At 55.6% G+C, this 25,061-nt stretch overlaps 1 protein-coding gene across 7 annotated transcripts in view; it reads right to left on the bottom strand.

Annotated features, from left to right (window-relative positions):
* The window catches only part of Disc1 (DISC1 scaffold protein), a 202,810-nt gene that overhangs the window by 163,440 nt on the left and 14,309 nt on the right, over positions 1–25,061 (bottom strand). For all 7 annotated transcript variants that reach the window (XR_007346494.1, XR_007346496.1, XR_007346495.1 and 4 more), the window contains exons 2-3: positions 2,274–3,289; positions 438–507 (exon numbers count right to left, since the gene is read on the bottom strand). Coding sequence is in view for 3 of the 7 variants with exons in the window: in XM_048800370.1 (XP_048656327.1) it covers positions 438–507; positions 2,274–3,289 (1,086 nt within the window). In the remaining 4 variants the exon portion in view is untranslated. The remainder of the gene's footprint in view (positions 1–437; positions 508–2,273; positions 3,290–25,061) is intronic.

Here is a 25,061-nt window from a genome sequence, read left to right as displayed (position 1 = left end):
GGACCCCTTCAGCACAGCCTCACATCTCCAATTGACCCCACTCTGCCTCTGGCCCTGGTGGGGACACAGTCAGAGAACCCCAGACGGCCTCCACTGCTGGCATCACACCTGCAAATGTGTGTCCAGCTTTCTCCTGTCACCTCCTGCGTTACCACCACCCGCGAACACCCTGATGCACGGTGAGGCATAGGTGTGCCACATGCTGGGGAGACGGTGGGTCTGGGGATTCTGTGTTCAGGTTCTCCACCAGCTCTGGACAATCATAACACTACACCTGGGCCCGAGGTGTGCAAAATCCAGAAGACAACCATGTGCAACGGCCAACTGTTCCTTAGTGGAGACAACCAAAGATGTGGTCTGACTCAGTGCGGGTGCAGAAGACAGGACTGATGGGGAGGAGGAAAGAGTCAATCACCCATGAACAAATGAAAACTCACCTTTGTCAAAATCATCATCCTCAATTACTGCTTCTTGAAGTTTCTGAAGCTTTACTCTTAAGGAGGTCACCTGTGTTGGTTTGGAGGGGGAAAAGGAAAGACAAGTCACAACAGCAAGCTGATTTTATGAAAGCTAAGAACATAAACTATCTCAAAGTGAACCTCCTGTCAGGTGCAGTGGTGCACACCTGCAATCCCAGCAACTCCAGAGGCTGAGGCAGGAGGACCACAGATTCTAGGCCAGCCTCAGCAACTTAGTGAGAACCTATCTAAAAATAAAAAATAAAAAGGCTGGGATGTAGCTCAGTGGTAGAACACCCTATGTAACATCCCCAGACCCCCAGAGATCTGGTGGCTCAGAGAAGTGGCACGAAGACCCTGGGCACAGCTGGACACCAGAGAACCACACTGCTTAGGACCTCCTAAGTCCCAGGTATCCAGAGCCCCAGGTCCTCAGGATATGACCTACAGCCAGATAAAGAGTCAAAAGGAAGGAGAAGCTGCCTGTCGATCTCCGGGGCGAAGCTGGCAAACTGCAGCGGAACCCTGACCAGGGCAGGTCTCCCTAGGTGGGTGTCTAAGGGAATGAAGCTGGCCGTGCTGGCCACGCAACCTGCAAACAACAGCTGCCTCCCTCGGGCCACACCTGGAACTGAGAAATGCAGGTGGGATGCTAGGTTTGCATAAAGTCTCTGACAGAGCTGGGCCAACCTCTCCCCAGCACCCTGTGCTCTGCGTCTGCTTTCAGATTCTCTTCCCCTGCCTGGGACATCAGCTCAAGAAATGTGTCAATTAGGTACCTGTGGCCCATCTAAACGAGATTAATTAATTTGCTTTTAAAGGTCAATCAAAGGCTGGGGCTGTGCTCAGTGGCAGAGTGCTTGCCTAGCATGCGAGAGGCACTCACTCCCTCACACACCTCCGCACGCCCAGGCTCAGAGACTTGCACACCCACTTCCTCACACACCTCTGCACACCCAAGCTCAGAGACTTGCACACCCACTCCCTCACACACCTCCTCATGCCCAGGCTCAGGCACTCTGCACACCCATTCCCTCACACACCTCTGCACACCCAGCTCAGAGACTTGCACACCCACTCCTTCACACACCTCTGCACACCCAGGCTCAGGGAATTGCACACCCACCCTTGCATACACAACACAATGAAACCTCATGCAGCCTGGAAGTCCAGTCTGGGGTGGCCCTTGTGGTTTTCCCTGGTGTAGAGCCGCCTCCCCATCCTGCTGCTCCCCCTCTCCGATGACAGACAGCACCTCAGTGCCAGGGCTCCCACCTCCCAGCTCGTCCTAACTCCAAAGCACATGCCTTCTCACTTGAGCCTCAGAACGTCCTGAAAGTGTCCCCTCTGAATAAGGAAACTGAAAGCCAGAGACATGAAGTGGTCAGAAAGAAACCAAGTCCCAATTTGGTGGCAAGGACAGGAGTTGCTCCTTTTGTAGCAGATGAAATGGGATGAGTGGGGCAAGAGCAGGTGACCATCGATTGGGCTGGCCCATGCAGGGTGCGGTGCCCATTTCTATATCGTGCACCCCAAACCTCAGCTGGTTCAATCTCCCCTGCCCCAGTTTCCTGTTCCTAAGCTGAGAAAACCACATGGGGCCCCAGGAGGGCTGTGGAGGAGCTGCAGCCAGAGAGCAAATCTGCACACTTGGGCCACAGAGAAGGAGAGGCAGAGCACGCATTCAAGGGGGAGACACAGTGTGGCACTGCTGCTCCCAAGGAAGCCGTTCCAAGCAGCACGCCCGGCTCCCGGCCCTCTGCCTGCTGACCTGAGCTCCTGACCCTCACAGCAAGGGCCGGCAGAGACACTGACCTCCAGATGCCTCCGGGTGCTCAGCAGGCTGTCCCGCAGCACGGGCTCCCATCTCTTGAGCAGGGTATCCCAGCCGTGGACGTCCCCTGAGCCACTGCCCTCATCACAGCCACAGCCAGCCAGCGAGGGATCCAGGGAAGAGGAGCAGCCAGTGTCCATGTTTAGGGAAGAAAGCAGACCACACTCCGGCCCGGAGCTCTTCTCCAACACCTGGGCCAGGTCTGCCAAGCCCTGGGCAGCCGTGAGACGGAAGGGCTGAGGGAGACCAGGAGGGTCCTCATGGGACCTGTCTGGGCTGGTGGCTCTGACTCCCATTTCCTGGGGGCTCTGATGAGTGGTCTCCGCCTCCCTAGAAGGCAGACAGCCTTCTGCTTCCCCACGTTCCCCGGCAGAGCCAAGAGAGAGGCGGATGAAGCTGAAGCTGGAGGTAAAGCTCTCACAGGAGCCAGGCAGGGTGTGGGGGGCTGCAGGGCCGCTGCCCAGACTGCGGCTGCTACCACACCCCTCCAAAGGCGCCTGCCCCCTGGAGGCCCCAGCGCCCCTTGCTCCTGCACACAGGGTTGGGTCCTGGCTGGTGCCTGGGGCAGCAGAACTGTCCATGGATAAAGACTCTTGCTGCCCCCAGGCATCGTTGGGGCCACGCAGCCCGGCAAGCCTGGCAGGCAGTCCGGTGCCAGCTCTGGGGTGAATCCAAAAGCCCATTGGGCTTCCTCCTGCAGAGGTCTGGGCCAGGCTCCGGTGGCCCACAGAGGCCACAGCAGGGGTTTTGGAGCTGTTAGGGACACAGCTCCCCAGCAGGGGTTCCCGGTCATGGCTACTCCGGCCAAGGTTGCTTTGTCCAGCCCTGGATGCGGAGTGGTGGAGCTCCTTGCTGCCCACCCCTCTCAGATCCTGGAATGGCGTGTCCACTGCTGGGAACCTGATTCCGGGCCCAGCTGTGCTTCTCATGTAGCCTGGCCTCCGTGCCAGCCGCCGCCTCCGAAGCGAAGCTGCAGGTGGTGAGCAATCCCAGCTGCCTGGAAAGGAAAGAACAGCACATGGCCCTGGCTCCCCTGGAACAGCATTTGGAGAGTGTGCCCAGGGCTAGAGGTCACTGATGGGTGCATCTGCCAAAGACACAGGTCGGCCCAGAGAACCAGGGACAAGCCAGTATGAAGATGCTGACGATCCTCAGGAAGCATCTGCCTTGAATGCACAGAGCTCGGCCTGCCTCCCAGGCCCTCTGGCACGGAGCAGCTGGCCCCCCAGCAAGCTAGGCCAGCACACCAGCGTGCACACAGCTCGAGCCCCCAGCACTCCCGGGTCTCCCCTGGAAGGTCAGCACCTATTTATCCTGGGCACGGAGAGCAACGGATCTGAAGATGGACAATAGCACAGAGGGAGATCCAGCTGTCTGCTCCAGCCACACGATGAACAATGCCCTTCGTCTCTGAGCTGTCTGTGTCCCCCAGGCCCCATCCACTGCCTTGGGCCATGAATGTCCACCATTTCATCCACACAGGGGCTGCAGGAGACCTTCCTGTGTTCTCCAAGCCAGGCCCGAGTTCCACGCCCAGTTCTGCTGATGCTGCACCTCACTGCACACTTGCTGGATGGGTGACCTTATTTACCCTCTGTGTGCCTTGAGTCCCTTCCAGTAAAGCTGAGTGGGCATGGAAGCACCACCCACAGGGCTGCTGTGAGCACCAGATCACAGGGCCATGCTATGCAGAGCACCTGTCCAGCGCTGGGCAAGCATGAGCCTGCCAGGCAGTCACCATCCTCATGTGGTGCTGCTGCTCGTGACAAGTGTCCTCCATGGGAACTTCATCGCTCCCTACCTTGTGGATCAACCAAGCCAGGAATCACAACCCTCCCTCCCTCACAAAGGCCAGGAGACTTGGAGAAGCTCACCTGGATGTGGCCAGTTGAGAAGACCAAAGCCTCTCGCTCTAGCAGACCTCAGGTGTTCTCAGAGGCCAGCCAGATACTTGCTCCTCCTCCCAAAACATACATGTCCAGCCCTTCGTCCTGTTGAGTGGGGGTCATCAGGCGCTGATCCCACTGAGCTACCATCACAACACATTCAATCCCAGGTGACAAGGGGCACTGATAATGCTGGGGAACGTGAGCACAATGGCCCGTGGCTGCCTGTCCCCTGACTATGCACTAGGGACAACAGAGGTCAAGACATGCTCTTGCCAACTGCAGGACCCAGGGAGAGTTATTGCCACCCAATGGACACAGATTCTGGACGCTTACAGCAAAGGGCAGACCAGACCCAGGGACAGCGCAGGGTGGTGGAGGAAGCGGTATCGGCAGGGAGGGGTGTGGGACTCTGCAGCACCCGAGAGCTCACCCTTGGCTTTGCCTGACTCCCCTAGCAGACCTGCCCAAGCCTGGCCAGACAGGGCCCGTGTGATTCGAATCACATCCTTCCCTCCCTCAGCCTCCAGCTGAACCAGCTGGGTCGCGGCTTGAAGGTTAGGAAGGCAGCGGGATTTCAGTCCATTTTCCCGCAACCGAGGCCACACCAAATTGGAACCACAGGGAAAGGAAGACTGCCAGAGGGACCATGAACAGGCCAGGTGGGCACCCTCGCTCTGCTGGAAGGGACAGGGTCCACCTTTTCCTCCAAGGGGTCTTCCTGCCAGGGTGACCCTGGCAACATCAGAGCCCAACCAGCCAGGAGTGCCAGGAGGGGCTGGGGGAGGAGGAGGGAGTGAGGGAAAGGCTCAGAGGTGCCACACTGCCACCAGGTCAGGCTCGGGTCAGACTGGCAAGACAGCCTCTAAGGAGCAAGGACTCCAGAACAGAGAGAACCCTGAATTCTGGCTTCAGCCTCCAGAGAGAACAACTCACAACTGATATCTTGGAAAATGTGTCCAGTGAAGCTAACATTGTCTTTTAGCTGTTTTTTTTTAACCCAGTGGCTCTCACCTGAGTGACACTCCTGAAGGTAGAAGATATTGCCAAGGGGGATTGTCTGCTCAAGATCTCACTCCTTTTCTCACCTGGCACAGCCTTTTCTGAGACCACCCACCAAGGGTTCTGAAGCAGAGCTGGGGTCCAGCTCCTATATGATGAGCTCCCAGGTGGGAGCAGTGTTCCCACCAGGGTTCGGGAAGGTGCAGTGAGGCACAGGTGCCCACCACTGAGCTGTTACCATGTGGGGACCTGGCTCCCTCCCCTTCCTGCCGCTCACTAATCCCAACCCTGACACAGGCCTTCAGCAGCAGCTGAAAAGTGGAGGCTGTCCCAGGGTACTCTCCCTACCCCTTGGAGCACTGGAGAGGGCAGGGGCCGGACAGAGGGGCTGGAGCTGTCCAGAGAACCCTGCTGGGATGGACTACACAGGGCAGATTGAGGTCTCTAGAAGACGCCTGGGTTTTCCTGCAAAGCCCCTTCACCTACCCTTTTTCCTTTCTTCTTCTTACCCTTGAGGAGCTTATGCTGTCTGCTGCAACCAGAACCCAGTAGTCCCCCGATCATCCTCCCTCAACCTCAGCTCTGTGGTCTGTTCAAAATCCAAGCCCTTCAGCTGAGGGTGGGGTGAGGCTCTCCATCCCTGGAGGCAGAGCCTCCTTCCCACCCAACTGAGGTGCAGTCAGATGCAGCAGGACCTTGGTGGGCAGGAAGGACAACAGAGCCAGGAGGGCAGAGCCCAAAGAACAGGAAGTGCAGGTAGGCTCTGAGGGCCATTGGGGAACAGCTGTGCTGCCCTTCCACGTGAACCCAGAGGTGGCTTCCTTCTGCCTTCTGGTCAGGCTGGGCAGGGAGAGGGAGCCCGGCGCACCATAACAGACTCTAGGCACAGAGCACAGGCGCCTCGCCTCCTCCAGGATACAGACTTGCTGGGACCCATTAGGTGGCCCCGTCTCCACCCACCCAGGCCAGTGGGCCACAAGCTAAAGCAAGTGCCAGACAGGAGCTCAGGACAGACCCGGGTGTCAAGGGGCCTCTAGCTATAGCCCAACAGGGTGTCTGGAAAATCTGCTTAGGGAAACTGGGAGATGCCAGGATCCACCAGCCTGGTGGGCAAGAGTCCTCTCTGCCTCGCCCCTTCCACTATCCCTCCGCCTGCCCAAATCCTTCCTCTGTCTCCCGCATCAGCTACCTTTCCCCAACCAGCCAGTCCTCGTCACCCCTGTGCCCTATTGTTAACCCCTAGCACCCTAAGTGTTTGGTGTCTATCAGGGAGGAGGCTCCGAGGTCCACAGCAGGGCGAGGTCACTGTTGGGGAGCACAGCCAGCTCCAAGGACTTCAGAGAGACCCTCCTCGGGCAGAGGGACCAGCTGTGGAGGATGAGCAGACACCAGGCTGGGGACAGGATAAGAGCAGTCTGCAGATGGGGCTGGGGCCTGGGTGAAGCAGGGCCTGCCTGGAGAGAGTGGGGAACTCCTGGAGACCCAAGGAAGCCACCTGAGAAAGATAGAGCCTTGGGGAAGAGAGAATGGGAAAGAAGAGGATGGAAATCACCCAGGAAATCGCCGTGTGGCTCCAGGACAGTCAGGGGACATCAGGCACAGTACACGCATCCCTGGCTGCCCAGCTCCGCTCTGTGGAGCTAGTGGGCTGTCACCCGCCGCCCATTGGCTTACTGTAGCTCTTCAGATGGGAGGGGTCCCAATGTGGCTGTGCACTGGAACCACCAGGATATCTTTAAAGATCCTGGAGTCCAGGCCTGAGGCTGCTGAAATCACAGTTAGGGCCCAGGGCTCAGGGTCTGGATTTGGGGCGATGCCGTGGGTGATTCTGGGAGGCAGCCAGAGCCGGCAGCCTCACTTTACGGGAAAGCCCTATTCAGCCTCCTCTGCACACGAAGCTCAGACCCATCCTAAATGTGACCTCACAGCATCACAGAGGCTGTGTCTTTGCAAAAGCCTTCTCTCCCATGCTTTTTGTGTTGTAAGATACAAATTAGCTTCTACTACAGGTGCATAAAGTGTGGTCTGTATGTGTTAAAGTCTGTCCCCATACAGCTCTTCAAATACTCTGCCCAAAGAGGGCTTCCACTTCCCGTCAGACCACAGGCCCACCAGAGACGTCACTGCCACGGTCTCCTCTCTGATCCAAGGAAGGAGAGCAAGGCCCCCAGCCCTGCACACATAGTCCGGTTGGTGCTCACAGGGCAGAAGTCCTGCGTGTGACACGCAGCCTGAGGGCCTGGAACAGGAGAAGGCTGCTGGTGGGAAACAGTGAGGTCCACAGGCACCTGCAGTTGAGTGTCTTGTACCAGAGGGACTTTATGAGTTTTGATAAGTGGCTGTGATGAAGCCCTTGGCATTGGAAGAAGCTGGTGGAGGGAGCCCTGCGCCCACTTTGCAGCTTCTCTGTGCACCTGCAATCATTCTAAAACAAAAAGCTACTGCAAACCCGTGCCACACGGGACATGTGAGCCTGTCCTTTGCTGTAGCAAGGAGTGCAGCTCCAGAGAGATGGCCCAGCTCGAAATCCAGCGCTGCTGCCTCTGAGAACGCAGCCAAGTGCCTCACTCCCCTGCTCCCACCCTCATCTGGACGATGAGACTCCACCTCACAGAACTGCTGGGTCGTGGCCTTGATGTTCTACACTACTGGACACAGGGCAGCTGAAAAAAAAACCAAGTAGATCCCCTTTGGCACATGGACAGTTTGAGCAGAAGGTCCTTGGAAACAGCACTTGCAAAGGGCATGGTCTCTGAACTCCTGGGTCTGCCCACAGATGCAGGCTCCAGGAGGTCTCCCCTTCCTGGGTGACTTCTGGGGTGCTGCACCAACCAGGAAGATCAACCAGAAACGGACACCATGCTGAGACGAACCTTCACAGACTGTCCAGCTCCCATTTGCTCTTTCATGGCTCCTGAAAGTCACCGACTCTCTCCCAAGAGGCTGAGGCCACCTCCCCTCCGCTATGAGGCAATGCCCCTTTGGGGGATTCACTTACTTTCCTTGCAAGGCCCTCATTCCACAGCATAAGGACCAACCGACCAGTGTGCCTCCCCTGCCAGCCTGCCTGTAGGCAGTCGCACACCCAGCTTGGCTCCTGGAACAGCAGAGGAAGTCCTTACTCCTGCATCACCATCCAGTGACTGACATCATGTTCCACTCGGGAATAGAGACCCGGCTCCTGGACACGACCACCTCAGTGGGGGAGGCACAGTCACACTGGAAGACCCTGCACTCTGAAGACAGCCTGTCCCTATGCTGACGGGCTCTGGGTCCAGCTCCATCTCACATGCAGCATGCCCACGGAGGGCCACACGGACCCGCAGCCCATGCTCCCTGTGGATTAGCATGTCCCCAACTCTGCTCCATCCATGTCCTGCTTTCTCTCTTTTCAGCCTGGAGCCCCAGCTGAGAGAGGAGATGGAGAATCAGCAGCCGGAGCCCACCACGCGCAAAGGCAGCTCTGGGGTGCACGCTGCAGCCCCCTCCCCTGTGCTGTTAACTCTGGTAAACGATCGTCTTTTTCTGTTCGTGTAAAGTACCACTGCAAATCTCATGGCCATCTGACCCCTTCAAGAGTGCTGCTGGCTACAGATGGGTGTCTCTAACGACATTTTTAACTGCTGCCCTAATGAAATATGGATGAACCAGAAGCGAGCTCTCTGTAGCTGTTATCTCAAAACAACTCAACAGTTTAGGTTTCTGCTTTGTCGTGGTTGTTCAGCCAAGAGCCGCGAGGCACCCAAGGCAGAGGATCGATTGCCTTTTCCCAAGTCCCTCTGTGAAGATCACTGTTCCCTTCCTAGTGCCACATCTTATTCACGGCTCATTTTCATGCTTTCTAAATGCCCTACTTTGCATGCAACTCAGGGATGTATTTATTTAGAAATGATCCCACATTGTCAGCACTTCACACCTAAGTAGCTCCCTGCAGGCTGGAGCGTCTTCCAAGTATAGTCCCTACTTGGGGACTATAATTCATAAGACTCAGAATTTAAGCTCACATCAAAGGCTCATGCCACTCTAGACGCCTGACCTTAGAAGTGATATGATTACAGCTTTGCAGATGTCCCGCCTGGTCCCACTGGAAAGCAAGGGAGAGGTGGTGTTCTCCCTCCCATTCCAGGCCTGGACCCTGGTGCCAAAGAGGGGACCTGCATGCCATGGTGGCTCCGGGCAGTGAGGTTCAGTCCTCCACACAGCCCTATATGAGGAGATCCTGCCCTGGGTGCACGGTGCAGGTCCTCCAAGCAGTGCTTATCAGGAAGGTGTGCCTCGGGGAAGGGTCAGGGCCTCTGCAAGGCTGAGCCCCCAGCAGGTAAGCACTGGCCAGTAATGTAAGCCCACCTCACACACAGTTCTGCACAGTTGGCCCTGGGTTGAGCCAGATCAGATCTGGGTCTGAGGCGTAAGGCAACACTCATGGTAACAGACCCTGCCTTCAACTCCGCTGGAGGATCCCTGACATATGAACAGCTGCAGGCTCACTTCATGCTGAGGCCACAGCCACGCAGCAAAGCCCAGAGCTGGGCGACTCAAACAGCAGCAGCTTTGGGAGCTGCTGATTCCTTTGCAGGGCTGGACTGAGGCCAACCTTGTGTACCCACAGACTGATGCTTCAGGAAGATTATGGAGGGAAAATTAGAACCCTCGAGACAGCACCTGTTTCCAGAGATTTCTTCATACCCACTAACATGAAGAATTCTCCTTTCTGGCCCTTACAGTGCCTCTTCACCATGGAATCACCTGTACAAAGCAATAATGTGACCGTTAAGAGTAAGTCTCTGGGCTGGGAGGGTGGCTCCATGGTAGAGCACTTGCCTAGCCCAGGTAAGGCACTGGGTTTGACCCTCAGCACTGCATAAAAATAAATAAACAAAATAAAGGCATTGTGTCCATCTACAACTAAAAAGAATATATTAATTAAAAAAAAAAAAAAGTAGTCCCTGAGGCCTGGGGTGTGGCTCAGTGGCAGAACACCAGCCTGGGGTCAACCCCCGAGCTGCAAAAAAAGAAAAGAGCAGATCTCCAAGGAGCTCCGCTGCCCATTATCCCAAGTGGTCGTTGGCCACCTCCTGTGTGTCCGTGTGTCCGCGTGGTGGGGAGCACAAGAGTCTTCATCTGGCTGCTGCTGGGAGCAGGCATTATGGTCATTAAGTTATTAAAATGAGATGCCAGTGTCTCCACTAGTCGCTGCTAACAGACAGATGTCACAGACACCCTGGGACCCGGCCATCTGCCAGAACAGGCCGAGAGCCTCAGGTGTAGACTACCCCACCCCTAGGCTGGATGTCAGAGTGTGGTGGTGTCTTGCTCTTGGATGTCACAGCCAGGAGCAGACCTGCCACAGGTCAAGGGGCTAATTGGCCAGTCGGAAATCAACCAAGGGAAGACGCAGTTGCACCCGCAGCAGTGAAAGTGCCTCGGGAAGGGTCCGGCATCTGCAAGGCTAAGCCCCAGCAGCACACGCGGGCCAGAAAGTGTGACTTCCCACTCACCAATTCAAAAGGTCTCCATAGTCAACCCTCCATTCCTCGGGATGGCAACACTTTAGGACCCAGAACAGTACCGCCACATGAGTTCTGAAGCTAGCTGAGCTACACCCCCTCCAGGCCCCCACAGCTCTCCGACCTGCCACGTGCCCTCTCTGAGCCTCAGTTTCCTCATCTGGGGAAAGCTGATTGGCTGACTCCTTTGCAAGCTGATGGTAAAGACTGGAGATCGAGAGCCCTTGTCCCTCAGAGTGCCACCTGTCCACACTGCTGTCCCCAGGTGTCAGTGACTTCAGCCACCTGACATAACAGGCGTCTCCACCACCAAAGCGGCTACCTGCCACCGCACACTGCCTCTCGCCCCCAGCCCACTCCAGAGGGTGTAAACCGCACACCGGTCCTAGCGGACCTCCCAGATCCAGACCAGTATCACGTCTGAGGCCAGCTCCTTCTCTTCGGTCTCATCTGGGTGCTGCATTCCCGGCCCTCACCAGTCACCTGGGGTGCAGAGTGTGCAGACGATTCCTGCGTCACTCTGAGGGTGACCAGTCCCATTGACATGCACCTGGTGGACCGTCAGAGAGGTCTCCTGAGGAGTCAGAGGGGTGGACGTTGGCTCTCAGCCAGGCCTGGCCACACCTCTGTCTGGTCAGGAGCCAGAGGGCACCGAGAGGACACAGCTCAACCACCAACATACCCCTTGAAAATCAGAGCCAGTGGCCAGTAACGGTCCAAGCCCAGGAGGCTTTAGTTTCAGCTCTTTCCCAGGGGCTTCTGGGTGCTCGGAGACCACTGTGTGAGTAGACGGGGGCTTTTCTGGGCACTGAAAGAGGCAGGCCGTTGGGCCCCTTTCCCTGCTTGGTTGGGAGTCTGTTGCTAAAGTAGCTGTGTCCAGAGGTCTGCCCCAAACTTACCCCTGAGGCTCTGTAGTTATCTTCCCAAGAGGGTCAAATGCAGTAATGGAACATGATCAGGTGGATGCAAGGACATGGAAGACAGCGGACACTGGCCAGCTCTCAGGAAACACCTGAGAACACACTTCAGTTTCTGAGAAACCCAGGCGCTGCGGGGTTTCACCAGGTCTGTGTCTCCCCGGGGCAGCAGATGCCTCTGCTGGCTCAGGCCTCGCCCACCCGCTGCTCCTGGACCCCCAGCTCTAAGGAGAAGAGCAGCATCAGCCCAGCCCTCAGGATCAGGGTCCCTCCTTCACCACTTCAGCCTTTGGCAATTTCCTCACCTTCTGGCAACACCCAAAGCCTATTTCTTTTCTAAAAAGGTCTTTAATAGTGAAAATAAACCAGATGAGCCTGTTTCTCTAGAATGGCTTTAAAACTCGAGTTGACTCTCACCGAGGGACTCGAGATTCCTTTGCTTGCAGCTTATTTTGAAATAAATCAGGCAACCTGGGGTAATAAATTGGCTTTAATCCACGTGTTATGCTGCAGGAATGTGGAAATGGGGTCAGCAAAGTGCCGTGGGGTCTTTGAGGAAGACAGGCGGGGAGAGAGACCACAGCTGCAAAGACACAGACACCTCCCAGTCCTGAAGAAGAGAACGGGCCACGCTTGCAAGCCAAAGGTCACAGATTCACAGACCAAGGGCGTGACGCAGACACCAGGCATCTCCCCAAACAGTTTCTTCTGCAAGCGCCCAAGAGCCTAAGTGGGTCATCTAGGAAAACAAGAATGTCAAACGGACTGTATTATATATAAACAGGAAGTTAGAAAATGGGAACAATAGCGTTTATTGAGACCCCACCACGTGTCAGGCATGGAAAAGCAGGGACAGTGGACCCCTAAGTCCCAGGCTTCAGCAAAAGAATGGGAGGCGCTTGCTCTGGCTCCCCTGTGCACCAGGAGCGGCAGGAGACATGGACAGGCCAGGAGAGGGGCAGATGGGCAGCTAGTGAATTCTGTGCCAGCCACAGCACTCTGAGACCTAAAGGGATGGGAGGTCCCAGCTGCCTGACCAGGGCTCTTCCTTCTGCCCACCTTCTTCGCCATGCCAAATGACACCACCCAGACTGGAAGCTGCTCCGGAAGGGATGAGACTGACGTATAGCTGCCCTATATCCTGAGGGGGTAGAAAAGCCTCTCCTGGGAGGAGAACAGAGGTACAGCGCAGGGCCAGAACACAGGCCAGGACCAAGACATGACACCGCAGCAAGGACAGAGGCAGGCCCCAGCACAGCCAGCCTCCAGGAGGCCAGAAGAGCCCTGGCCTCTGCAGTGACCTTCCAGTAGATCTCCCATGATGCAGGCCAGGGGCACACAGCACCTGTAGGCACTAGGCCATGTCGAGAGGCCCCGGGAGCTATGGAAAGTTTGGGAGTATGTTTGTATGTATGATGGGAATTCACGAGAGTGTCTGTTTGCACACACATACACACACACAGGTACACACATACAAACCTGGTTGTAAAGTACACTATGTTTTTCGGGTCAAAAATCCATATCAGCTGCGTTCACACCTTGCGCAGATCCCCAACTCTAAGGACCAGCATCAACAACCACCGCGGCACCAGAGCATGGCTCTACTGAGCATCGTGACAGGGTGTTGCTGGGGACAAGGGCTGGGTGAGGGACACCAGGGCTGGAGTCTTCCCCAAGGGAAACAGATGTGTCATCCCAGCAAGACCCCAAGCTGTGGCCACACGTTGTGGGCAGGAGTGGCCCAGGATGGCGAGGCAGATGCCATGTGCGGTCGCTGCACAGAGCCCGCCAGCTGTGTACTGCGTGTCAGGCTCCCAGCTTTTCACTATTGACAGCACCTTCCAGAGAGAGATTTTCTCTTCACGGACTCAGAAGTCTCTAATCAGCTTTGTTTCAAATCCACCAATTTGGAGGTCACGCTCATGGGCACACTTTCAATTATACGCTTATCTTGAGAGAGGGCCAGACAGGATTAAAGTGGCCAGCCTCCAAAAGAGCCCCGTGACAGCATAAGGGACATGCAGGTGGGACTGTAGGTGGGTGGAAGCAGAGGGACCTCGGGGCCCGCATGGCCCACAGTCCATCAGGAAGATGCGTCTCTCTCCTGGAAGGATTTCTGTCACCAGCCTCTGCCATTGTCTGGGAGACAAGTTCATTTGACTGTGTTCCTCAGTGGCACTACCCACAGGCGTGGAGGAGAAAGCTGCGCCTCCCACAGCCCCTGCGAAGCTCAGCACGGGCCTCACTGCTCTGTGTACCGCTCACATCCACTCCACCCCAGAGATGGCTCCATGGCACCTGCTCGTGGACCAGAGACTGCACGTGTCACCACGCCCAGTCTGGTGACAAAACATGAGGAAGTCAGTTGGCTCTCCATCTTTCTGTGGGCTGAGATGAGGTGAGGCCAGGGAAGTACCACCGACTGGAAGTGCTACTTCCTAAGACAGATGGTGGGTGGCCCAGTCTCTTCCCAAGACCTTGTGGGCCAAGCATTGGTACGGCAACAGCCTGACATCACCCACTGCCTCCTTTCCCCCAAGTCACAGGCTGGATGACACTCAGACAGGTGTGGCCTAGGTAACAACTCGGGGCATGAGTGGGGCCAGGAAACAAAGCTGGCCTGATGAAGGCGACATCCTTGAATGTCCCTTTATGCATCAAACACTCACTTGGCACCTTCTATGTGCAGACAGTTGTACCCTTAGCAGGTCTGCCCACTCCTCACCACACCCTCCTGGGGAGTGTGCTGCTACCACCTATCCCTCAGTTAGATCACTGAGGCCTGCGAAAAGAGACTGCTTAGTCCAGAGGCAGGATGGCCGCCCAGGAAGGAAGACGGCCCTCTCACTCCTCTCCTGCACGAGTCGGGCTCTGACCTAGATGTGAGTCCGGGGTCACCACCCATGTTAGGGCTGTGCCTGGACCACCAAGGCCTCCATGTGTCCAGTGCTCAGATATGGTCCCCAAAAGCATGCTTGCTTGTTAGAGTCTGTAAACAAGTCAGGATGGCGCCTGGCATTTTGCCAGAGAAATGTTAGAGTCTGTAAACAAGTCTGGATGGCGCCTGGCAAAATGCCAGAGGGAGTGGTTTGTGAAGTAATGCCATCGAGCCATTAAGTGTGGAGATTCCTTATTGGTTGACTGCGAGCCATTAAGTGTGGAGATTCCTTATTGGTTGACTGATGTATCTAGTTTATGTTAATTAGATAAGCTGTTTGGAATGTATAAATACCTCTATTGTCCTACAATAAACGGCTTCCACTCCTGCTGTATCAATCTACACAAGTTGTTCGTCACCCCCCCCCCGGGTTATTTTGCTGCAGCCGGACTGCGGCACTTGCTAACCAAAGAGCTCTGAGAGAACGACTCAGCAGGTCCAGACGTGACTTCCTGGCTCTGTGCACACCGTCTCCTCAGCACACAGGTCCCGAGCTGAAAAGGTACACAAGTCACCTGGTTCCAAGCAGAACTCCTAGTGAATGCTCCTCCTAGTGGATGCTCATCCTAGTGAGTGCTCCTCCTAGTGAATGCTCCTCTCTGCTGAATGCCCCTCCTAGTGATGCCCCTCCCAGTGATGCTCCTCCTAGTGAGTGCTCCTCCTAGTGGATGCTCCTTAGTGAGTGCTCCTCCTAGTGGATGCTCCTCCTAATGAATGTCCCTCCTAGTGAAGAATGTTCCTCCCTGCTGAATGCTCCTCCCTGCTGAATGTATCGGAGTTACCCTGACAGCCATCCAGAACTGGTGGGTTGTATGGAAGAAGGGGCTTCTGGAGAAACTGACCAGGTCCAACCGAAGCCAGGAATGGCCAGAGAGGGATGCTGCACAAGTCCATTTCCCACCTCCCAGGAGAGCACAGCCATGGTGGGCTGGAAAGCTGGTGGTGTAACAATGACACACTAAAACTGTGAGCCATTGAACTTGCCATCATAGAACAATTCATGCTGCCACCACAGGACCCTCAGTCCTTCTTAGTTACCTCTAACTGAGTGGGAAAGGAAGGAGGAGATTTAAGTCTGACTGTAAGCCAGGAACACTGCGTTTCCCCGGGAATAAGCCCAGGGGTCCCCAGCGCTCAGCAGAAGTCACTCATCAACTAGGAAAGAGGTTGGAGCTTCTGCCATGCCAGCATGCCTCGAGTGTGGTCTCGGACACCTGCATCGCAATCACCTGGGAGGCCTGGGAAATGCAGGTTTATGGGCCTCCCCAGAACCCCAGGAGGGCAGGAAGCCAGAGAGCAACATGTATTTTTCATAAGAGCCCAAGGCTCTCATTAGCACAGTGATGCCAAGGCAGGCAAGGAGGGCCAGGCTTTGCGAGTCCTCCTGAGCCTGCCAGAGAGTCCTGGGCAAGGCCAAGGTACCCAGGGGACACCTGCCATGCACAGAAGGGAAGCCGCCCAGCGGGAGCAGAGGGGTCAAGCCATGTGAAACATGGGCAACCGTGAAAGGCCGGGGTGAGTGTCTCCTCCAGCAACCACGTTCAGGATAGCAAGAGGTATGCTCAAGGCAACCTGACGGGCAAGAAAGCTGGGCAAGAAGGACCCACTGCCTAGAGTGAAGAGGGTTAGACGAGAGAGAAGACAGGGCAGAATTACACAGCAGAGTTGTCAGCCTTCGTCCTATTAAAGAAGGGGACAGGGTAGCATCAGGTGGCAGCAGGCCACTCCTGTCGTGTGAACCGCTTACCCTGTAGGCACAGCCCCAGCCGTGAGGCCGCGTGTTGCAGTCCCTGCACTTGCTCCACGGCCTGCTCCTCAGTTGCTTTCTGCAGGGACAGTTGGCAGACATTGCATTGGTGGCTGCCTGTAATCTGCCCAGCTCCTGCCTGAGTATACATACATGGTAACTGCGCAATAAAGTCAGACCTGCTTCCTGCTTGGTCTCCAGAGGTCTTAAATAGCAACTCCACAGTCACACTCTCCTCTACCCTGTTCTGTGGACCTCCTCGCTGGACGAGAGAGAGTCCATGCAGCATCACTTAGGAGGACCTGAGGCCCAAGAGAGGTAAAGAGATGGAAAGCAAATACCCAACCATTCAAATGGCTCTTGCCCCCAAGAAGGTCAGGCTGACCATGGTTTAGTACCAGCACAAGTCACACTGGGTCACAGAAACACCCTTCAGAGGTACCTTTTCTAATGGTTTCAGCTAAGACTCTGACAGAACTTACAGAGCCAGCAGAGGTGGCCAAGGCACCCGACTCCCTCTTCTGGGGGCCGGAAGCAAGGCTGGCTCTGCTCAGCACTGTGCTGAGCTGCCCACAGGGATTCCCGTCCTCCCTCTTGCCTCAGCGTGTGCTTTTCAGCCAAGCATGCCCAGAATGCAGCCACCTCTGCTCATTCCTGACTATGACCTTGAACTGAGCACGCTGGGAAGTGGCCCACCCCTGGATTGCTGTCCTAGATTCCTGGGGGAGAATGTGGCTTTGCAAATGAAAACCAGTGCCCTCCTCACCTACCGCAGGTAAGGAGCCTTTTTCCACTCTCAGCTGCTGACAGGGCTCTGTGGCTTTGCACTCACTGAGATGCTGACCCACTGTGTTCAGCTACGCGTGGGTTTGACGAGCACTCCACAGAGCTAAGAGCTATAGATTAGTCTAAATGGAGGCTCAAGCAAACCTGGTATGAGGCAGGAGAAAGAGCTGGGACAGGCAGACAGGAAACTTGGGCCCCACCAAGGTCTGATTCCTGTGTAACAAAGCAGAAAGACCAGCGGGCAAGCGAAAGCTTAAGAAACTGATAGCGAAACCCCTGTGAGCGGGTGCCCAGACCCTCTCTCAAAAAGGACCGACTGCAATGCGGTAGCCTAAATGGCCAGGGGGCGCGCAGACACCAGGGGCCCCAGCATGACTGGACTCAAAGACCCACTGTTTTTAAAATCTCTAGCCAGTGGTCTTCAAGGCCACCTAACCCCCCTCTGGCCTTATCATATAAACCTCTGGGTGACAGAAACCTGTGGCAACCTTCTCTTGGGACCCCTCCTTCTTTGGGAGCTCTGCTTTTATTATTTTAATAAATCCTGCTACCTTGTTCTCACCCTTGTGTCTGTGGATCTCATTCTTTAAGTTTGAGAGAAAAGGGGCTGGGGATGTGGCTCAAGCGGTAGCGCGCTCGCCTGGCATGCGTGCGGCCCGGGTTCGAACCTCAGCACCACATATAAACAAAGATGTTGTGTCCACCGAAAACTAAAAAATAAATATTAAAATTCATTCTCTCTCTCTCTCTCTCTCTCTCTCTCTCTCTCTCTCTTTAAAAAAAAAAAGTTTGAGAGAAAAGGAATCCACCCAACCCCACTCGGGGCTCCAATATTGCTCTTGGTAGCATAACCAGGAACCTTGCCTGGATCCCGGCTGGTGGGACTCAGCTGCACCCATATAAGAAAGAGGCAAATGATGTAAAAGGAAAAAGGACTTCACACATTGCAATTAAACTAGGGAGAGATGCTTCTCCAGGTTCCTACAGGCACAGTTACAATTGACAAGAGCCAGGAGATGTGGATTTAGGGAGCTGAGCTAGCCAGAGAGCATGTCAGCTCCCCTGGGGGTGGCTTTTTAGTTTTCTTCTCAGCATGAGGAGTTCTGGATGCAGAAAAGCAGTTATCAGGAAATTGCTTTTAACTTTATTATGAGGAAAACAAATCCAACACCCTCTGAGGCAAGACAGTGGAGTCGGAGGAGCCAAGAGCACGTCCCGATGCCCATGGAGATGCACAGAGAGAGGAAGAAACTGGGGAGAAGAACGATGCGGGGCCATCTTACACACACAGCTCTGAGCTGGGCAGGGTTCTAAGATTCTCGTTCCCAGGCCATCACTACACAGAAGGGGAATGGAAAAGTCGGGGACATCACTGGTGGGGCTGTGAAAGCCCAGGCAGTTGGCTCCAGAGCCACGTTCCTCATCTCCATTGCTCTGCCAAGCTATAGGGACTTCTCCCAGCTGCTGCGAAGCAGGAGGGTGGTGGCAGACTCCGAACTCACACAGCCCACGCTCGCTCCTGAGGAGGAAGGAGGGCTCCAGGGTTCACTCTGGAGCAGGAGTTCCAGGGCAGAGGAGCTGGGGTTGCCAGAACAGTCGTCCATGACTGACACCTGACAACCCACAAGATGTATCAGAGGCCACCCGATGCCACTTTAGGGCTCTGCTCAGGTCCCAGGACGAAGCCACCTCAGAACAGCAAGAGGTACAGCGCACTGGAAACCGTCTATGACAAACACCAGCTTGGGAAAATGACAAAATGCAAAGAAGGAGAAGTCAAAAAAAAAACATGGAAAGGGGGAGACAGCACACTCACAGGACACAGACCCGTGTGGACGGTAGGAGCCCCTTGGGAAAGAGAAGGGAGCAAGGAACCAAATGGCAGATTCAGAGTTCACCCAGTGCCCAGGAGAAAAGTGGAATGTGGTGGCCAGCACCAAGGAGGCCGGGGAAACACCGACCTCAGATAAAAAGAGCGAACCCCAGACTCAGAGCAGAAAGCAGAGATCCGCCAGCCCTGGCGGGTGTGATGCCCACTTCTTGGTTTTTGTCGGATTCCTGGCTCATGACTCCACTGCCCTTGTCATTTCCTAACTGAGCAGAACAATAAGGTTAAATAAAGCTTTGGCCTTTTGTCCTTGGCTCCCAAAGCAGCTTTGAAATAGCTCTGAGTGATAGAAGTTAAAGGTCACCTTTAACCTCAGGCTCCTGGGACAGCAAACCTGTTGACCTTCCCTGCCCTCCTGTCACTTGCCCCTTTGCTCCCCACAGTGGCCCCTCAACACTAAAATACACCCCGACTCCCTGCCTCGGGACTGGCCATGGAGAAATCCTCTGACCTGCTTGCCTGAGAGTGCACCAGGAAACCCCTTTGAGAAGGTCCTGCCCACACTGGCAGGAAGGAGACACCTCACTGTGTCTGCACCACAGCCCTGCTGAGCTCCCTCGTCCACCAGCCTCACGGCAGACCTCTGCCCACTCCCACTGCTACATGCTGTCCACAAAACCCCCAAAGGACAGCTAAACACAGGGAGGTCCTGGAGGGCGTGCGCCTGGGGGGCCGTGGGAGCTCCACCTCCCCCCTCCCTGGACATCCCTCCCTCTGTGTTCTTCGAAATAACCTTTATAATAAACCATGAGCGTGAGCAAGTGTCTGCCTGAGCTCTGTGACCACTGGAGAAAGTCAATCAAACCTGGGGGACCCCGATTTATAGCTGGTGGGTCAGAAGCTCAGGGAAAGCAACCTTGGGCTTGGGGTCAGCAGCCAGGTGGGGGTCCTTGGGGATGGAGCTCTGAACCTGTGGGGTCTGCCATTGACTGCCTCCAGGAAGGGACGGTCAGAAGAGCATTAGAGGACACCCAGCCAGTGTCCACTGCAGAGCTGATGGCCTGCTGTGGGGTGGCCGAGGGGTCCCTGGAGTGAGAGCACAGGGTGGGGACCCAAGTCTGCTTCTCATCTACACCTCCAAAAAGGGGACGGGCAGTGCTGAGTGACACTCTGCAGGGTGGGGGGCAGGGGTGGGGTCACTCACACACTCTGTGCCCAGCCAGCTGTCAGATAGGACAACAGGAGCCACCTGGATGCTATAACAGCCATGGGCTTTCCTGACAGGATCCCCTGGGTGACAGATTGACACCCGGCAAAGAATCCCAGTCATAGACAAGGGACAAGCAGCCTCTGGTGCTCAGGAGCTGGGCCTCCTGCATGAGCATAAAGGCTAACCACCATGAGAGTGAGCACGGCAGACAGAACACGCTGCGGTGGGTGATGGCATAAAACGTCACTAACAGTGCTTCCCTCAGACACTGTCCCTCACTGGGCCAGAGGCCACAGGAGCAGAGAAGCCAGCTGTACGGCCGCAGACCTCCCAGTCAACCTGCACCCTGACCGCACTGCCCACAGAACACTGCTCCTGCATGTCCCGTCACGTTGGCCATGTCGTGTGGACAGGAGGACACGCAGGACAGAGCACTGCCCTGAATCCTACCTGATCGTTCCCAGGCTCCCTGGAGCCTCCTCGCCATGGTTCTCCTAGTGTCCTGGCTGCCGTCCGTCCCAATCCCAGGAACATGTCATGATCCTGGCAAGGTGTCACCGCCCATAACCCCACGAGCAGGGAGTTCCCAGAAAGGGACAGACTGGAAGCATGCAGTGAGGGCCCTGTGGGCACCAGAGCTGCCCCCACGGGAGGGAGAGGCCACCACATGGAGCAGGGCCAACTGTCATCGTCCCCTCCAAGGGCAGTACAGGACCAACAGCGGTCTTCCAAGGGCCATGCAGTGGCCCGCACACCCTGGTCACCTCACAGGGCTCACCACAGCCCAGCACCACCTGGGTCCTGTCTAGCCCTCTGCTTAAGCTGCCAACACATGTGGCTAAGAGAGTACAGCTGGCCGCCATGGTGGGGAATGACGGCTCCACTCGGCTGGGAGACGGGTGCCAAACAGGCAGAGCCCCAGGCAGAGCTTCTCCACTCCTCAGCCGAGGGTCCTGGGACGGAAGCCCATCTGCTTTTCTCCATGACTCCCTTGCTCTTCATCAGAGAAGGACAAGGACCCATGGCCACAAATGGAGGCTTTCTGCCTGGCAGGAGAGTATGCAGTGAGTGGCAGTGTCCCCTGCCATGTCCTTGTGATGCTGGAGGCCACCTCATGTACCACAGGGGCACATCCCATGCCACGTAGGAGTGACTGAGGTGAGAGACTGCCAGGGGGAGACTGCCAAAGTCACCCTACCCTGCACTCCCAAGAAGCCAGGCAGGATCCAGGGTGAAATGCACGCTGAGCCGTGTGCACGCAGCCCTCACCCACCACACACAGCAGTGTGTCCAATACGCACATTTGTCCATAGGATGGACTTCATGGTAAGGACTTTCCGGAAGGTTAGTTATAATGATACTAGTGAAGGGGCAGGGGAGATGGGAGGGGACAGGTCTGTGCAGGCCTTGACGGTGGTGATGGTTTCACGAGTATGTCCTTAGCCCCACTCTCCTCAGATAGGTGCACTAAATACATACAGATTTTGTACGTCAATCACCTCAACAAAGTCATTCAAAAACACAAGCAAAATTGTTAACAGTGAAAAACGCATCCATATTTGTAAATGCTGACAATATTCAACCTTCCGTAAACATTCTTCAGACAACACAACACACTTAGAGTTATGTCGTCACAGCCGACCTGTTTATGGCAGTGGCTCTACCCTGGAAGAGTCCAACCGAAGCATTGCCCAGGACTGAGGATGGGCTTCCCATACCTGCAGGCTCAGACCAACCTGCTCTATCACCTCACCGTTTGAATTGCTAATTCTTAAAGGAAAAGGGACTTTAAATTAAACTTTAACCTGAATTGGATTTTCTGAAGTAGAAACCAATTTGATCTCAACTCCACGAAGATGGTGTATCCCGGGAATCTAAGTGACGATCCCTGGGTGCAGAACAGAACCCCTCCTGAGCAGAACCCTGCCCTGCAGCTCATCTGAAGAGGAGGCCAAGGAAAGGCCGCTAGAGGCAGGACTGATTTGTCCCTGAGTCAGCAGTTAGAAAGAGGGCCGCTCGGAAGGGGCCAGGCGACTGGAAAGCTCAGCATGCAGATTCAAACCTTCCGCCTGCCTCCTTGGCAACCTCGGATGCCCTAGATTTATCCAAATCGAGGAGAATGAGAGGCGGTGGTCCTCATGGGTGCCTTCAAGACATCAGCTTCTCCTTTTACTCCTTTTCCTCCTTGCTCTGCAAGGACTTTCTGGGATATGGGCTCTCAGCCCCCAAGGCCACTGCACGCTACGTGGGGAGACGGGAGCCGGCTGGCTCACTTGCCGTCAAGGGGCTGCATCTCAGCCACGGTGCTTACTTCCTGAGACACTTCAACATTTAAATACTTCATAAGCCTGGGGTCAGGAGCACAGCAGGATTCAACTTGAAGCGTTCTGCTGTCTCTAGAACTGACCAGCATGCCCTCCCTCTCTGACCAGCATTCTGCCCTCCTCTCCAGGCTCCCCAGGTCCCCGGTCCTCCAGGACACCATGGCAACCCTTCTCCTTCCCTAGGAGCCTGTCCCCTGGTCCTCCAAGCAGGCGAGGTCAACAGGCGTCAGGGATTGAAGTGGGTAAGGCCCGAGACACCTGAAGGGTGCTTGAGGGAGCATGTGAGAGGCCCCAGGCATAGACACTGCCCTCGCCCCTCTGCTCTCTGGGCCCTCCTCTGTGGCCGCTGCTGTTTGTTAAAAGATAACATTTCTATGAAATTCAAATAAAATAACAAGGCCAGATATTTGCTGAGGGCTTCTAACATGACGCTGATTGTCTGGTTTTACTTATGCACCACGGCCCCCTAATCAGAGTAGCTGTGGGTCTGCCCCTTCCTCCAGAATGCCATCCGTCTCTCCTGATTAGCCTGGTCTTTAAACCTCCCCCAGAGGGCCTGACCTCTCCGAGACAGCAGCCGTGGGCCGCAGGATGACAGTCATTCTTCATGACACAACAAGGACTCAGAGTGTCTGAGGACATGAGAGCTGGGCGCGGTGGCACACGCCTATAATCCCAGCAGTTTGGGAGGCTGAGGCAGGAGGATCACAAGTTCAAAGCCAGTCTCAGCAAAAGCAAGGAGCTAAGCAGCTCAGTAAGACCCTGTCTTTAATAAAATACAAAACAGGGCTGGGGATGTGGCTCAGTGGGCGAGTGCCCGAGTTCAAACGCCGGTACCCAAAAAAGAGGACACGAGAATCTCAGGGTGATGGGTAACAGTGACCTCAACCAGAGTGACTGGGTCACATGGCGTGGCACCTGAGCATCTTCTTGGTCTGCACTGAACACCTGGCCCTGGGGTCAAGGCGGGGGCTGCAGAGACCACAGCTGGACATATCCTCCTTTCTGAGGGCCACCTTCTAAGGGAAATGGCTCAGAGGTGGGAGCAGGAGGCAGGGTCAGAGCAGGTCAGAGGTCCTGGCCTGCTGGATTAGAGAAGGAGAAGGGAGCACAGCAGAGGGACCCAGCTACTTCTCGACCTGGGAAAGGCAAGGAGCACAACCCCACAGCTGAGTTCTGGCCAGCGGGGCCCACTGGTCTGCTGAACTCCGAGCTGCAGAACGGTCCATTTGTGTGGCTCCAGGCACCAAGCTGTGGTGGTTTGGTGGCAGCAGTGTTCTGACTCACGGCTTGGGATTCTCACTCTTGAGATCCGAAGAAACCAGTTGTTGCCATGGCAGTTCTAGGGTGGAACCCAGGCCCCCCTGCCAGGCAGCAGCTCCACCACGGATGGTGCCCCCGCCCTTTACCTTCAGTCCCCATGTCACCTGTACCACCTTTGGTTTCTCACCCTTAGGTTTTACCTGTGCTCTATGTTTTCAGTCCACAGTACTGAGTAAGCTTCCAGCCCTGAGGAAGGTAGCCTGAATCCAGCCAGTCTACCCACCCCTGGCTGTGTGACCTTAGGCCAGCTACTTAGCCTCCCTTTGCCTCAACTCCACTTCTCACCTCATGGAATATAACGAGTTAATAAACAACAGCCCTTCAGAGAATCCCTGCTGCACAGGCACCGTAGCCAACTGGCAGCTGTCCATCAGCTGGATTCCTTCTCCAAGACACACATTTGGGCAGTGTTTCCCAGCCTCCCTTGGCTTCATGTGGCCTGGTGACTGTGTTCTGGTCAATGAAGTTGTGGACAGAGGTGATGTCCCCACGCCGAGCGTGGCCAGTAAAGGTCTCCTCTGCAGGGGTCCTACTACCCTGACTCCTCCGTCTGCCGGGAGGTGTTGGTGCCCTGGGAGACTCCAGAAGCCAGAGTTGAAAACACAGAGCCTGGTGTGCCAGAATTCCTGAAGACCTACAGGGTAGAGACCCCCCAGACACTGGCAAGGGGCTTTGAGCCTGAGGGGCGGCTGACACTTGGGCTTTGTATCACATCAGCAGGTGCTGGGTGACAAGGACACCAGCACCTGGAAGTGAGAACTGCCCGAGGCCAGAGCCTCACTCAGGCACCAAGCAGTGGACAGCACAGGATCACAGGTCCAAGGCTAGGAAGACGGGGCCAGGACGTGCAGTGGCCACATATTTGCTAAAGCCCTCACCTACGATGACTGGGAAGAGAGACTTGATACCTTCCAAGCCCACAACTCCAGGGGGACATGGGGAAAGCAGAAAGTCAGCAACAAGGGCAGGGCAGAGCGCTCGCCCAGCATGTGGGAGGCACTGGGTTCGACCCTCAGCATCGCACACAAATAAGATAAAGGCCTGCTGTCCAGACACAACTACAGAAAACTTTTTTTTAAAAAATCAGCAACAAAATGAAACATGGTGAAGATGATGTCAAAGTAACAGCAAAGGAGGAGAGGCTCCTCAGACTTGTTGGCTTTCAAGCATCAACCAGAGGCCAGGGACTCTAGGAACATGGGCTGGAAGGGTGGGAAAGCTGCTTCCAATCGGTGAGGTTGAAAAGCTCCGTGGGAAGGCGCAGCCCTGTGGCAAAGGACCATCTGCCCTCCATCCCAGCC

The sequence above is a fragment of the Marmota marmota genome, unplaced genomic scaffold (assembly GCF_001458135.2).
Source record: "Marmota marmota marmota unplaced genomic scaffold, marMar, whole genome shotgun sequence".
NCBI classification, from domain to species: Eukaryota; Metazoa; Chordata; class Mammalia; order Rodentia; family Sciuridae; genus Marmota; species Marmota marmota.
This window is presented reverse-complemented; position numbering and strand designations above follow the sequence as displayed.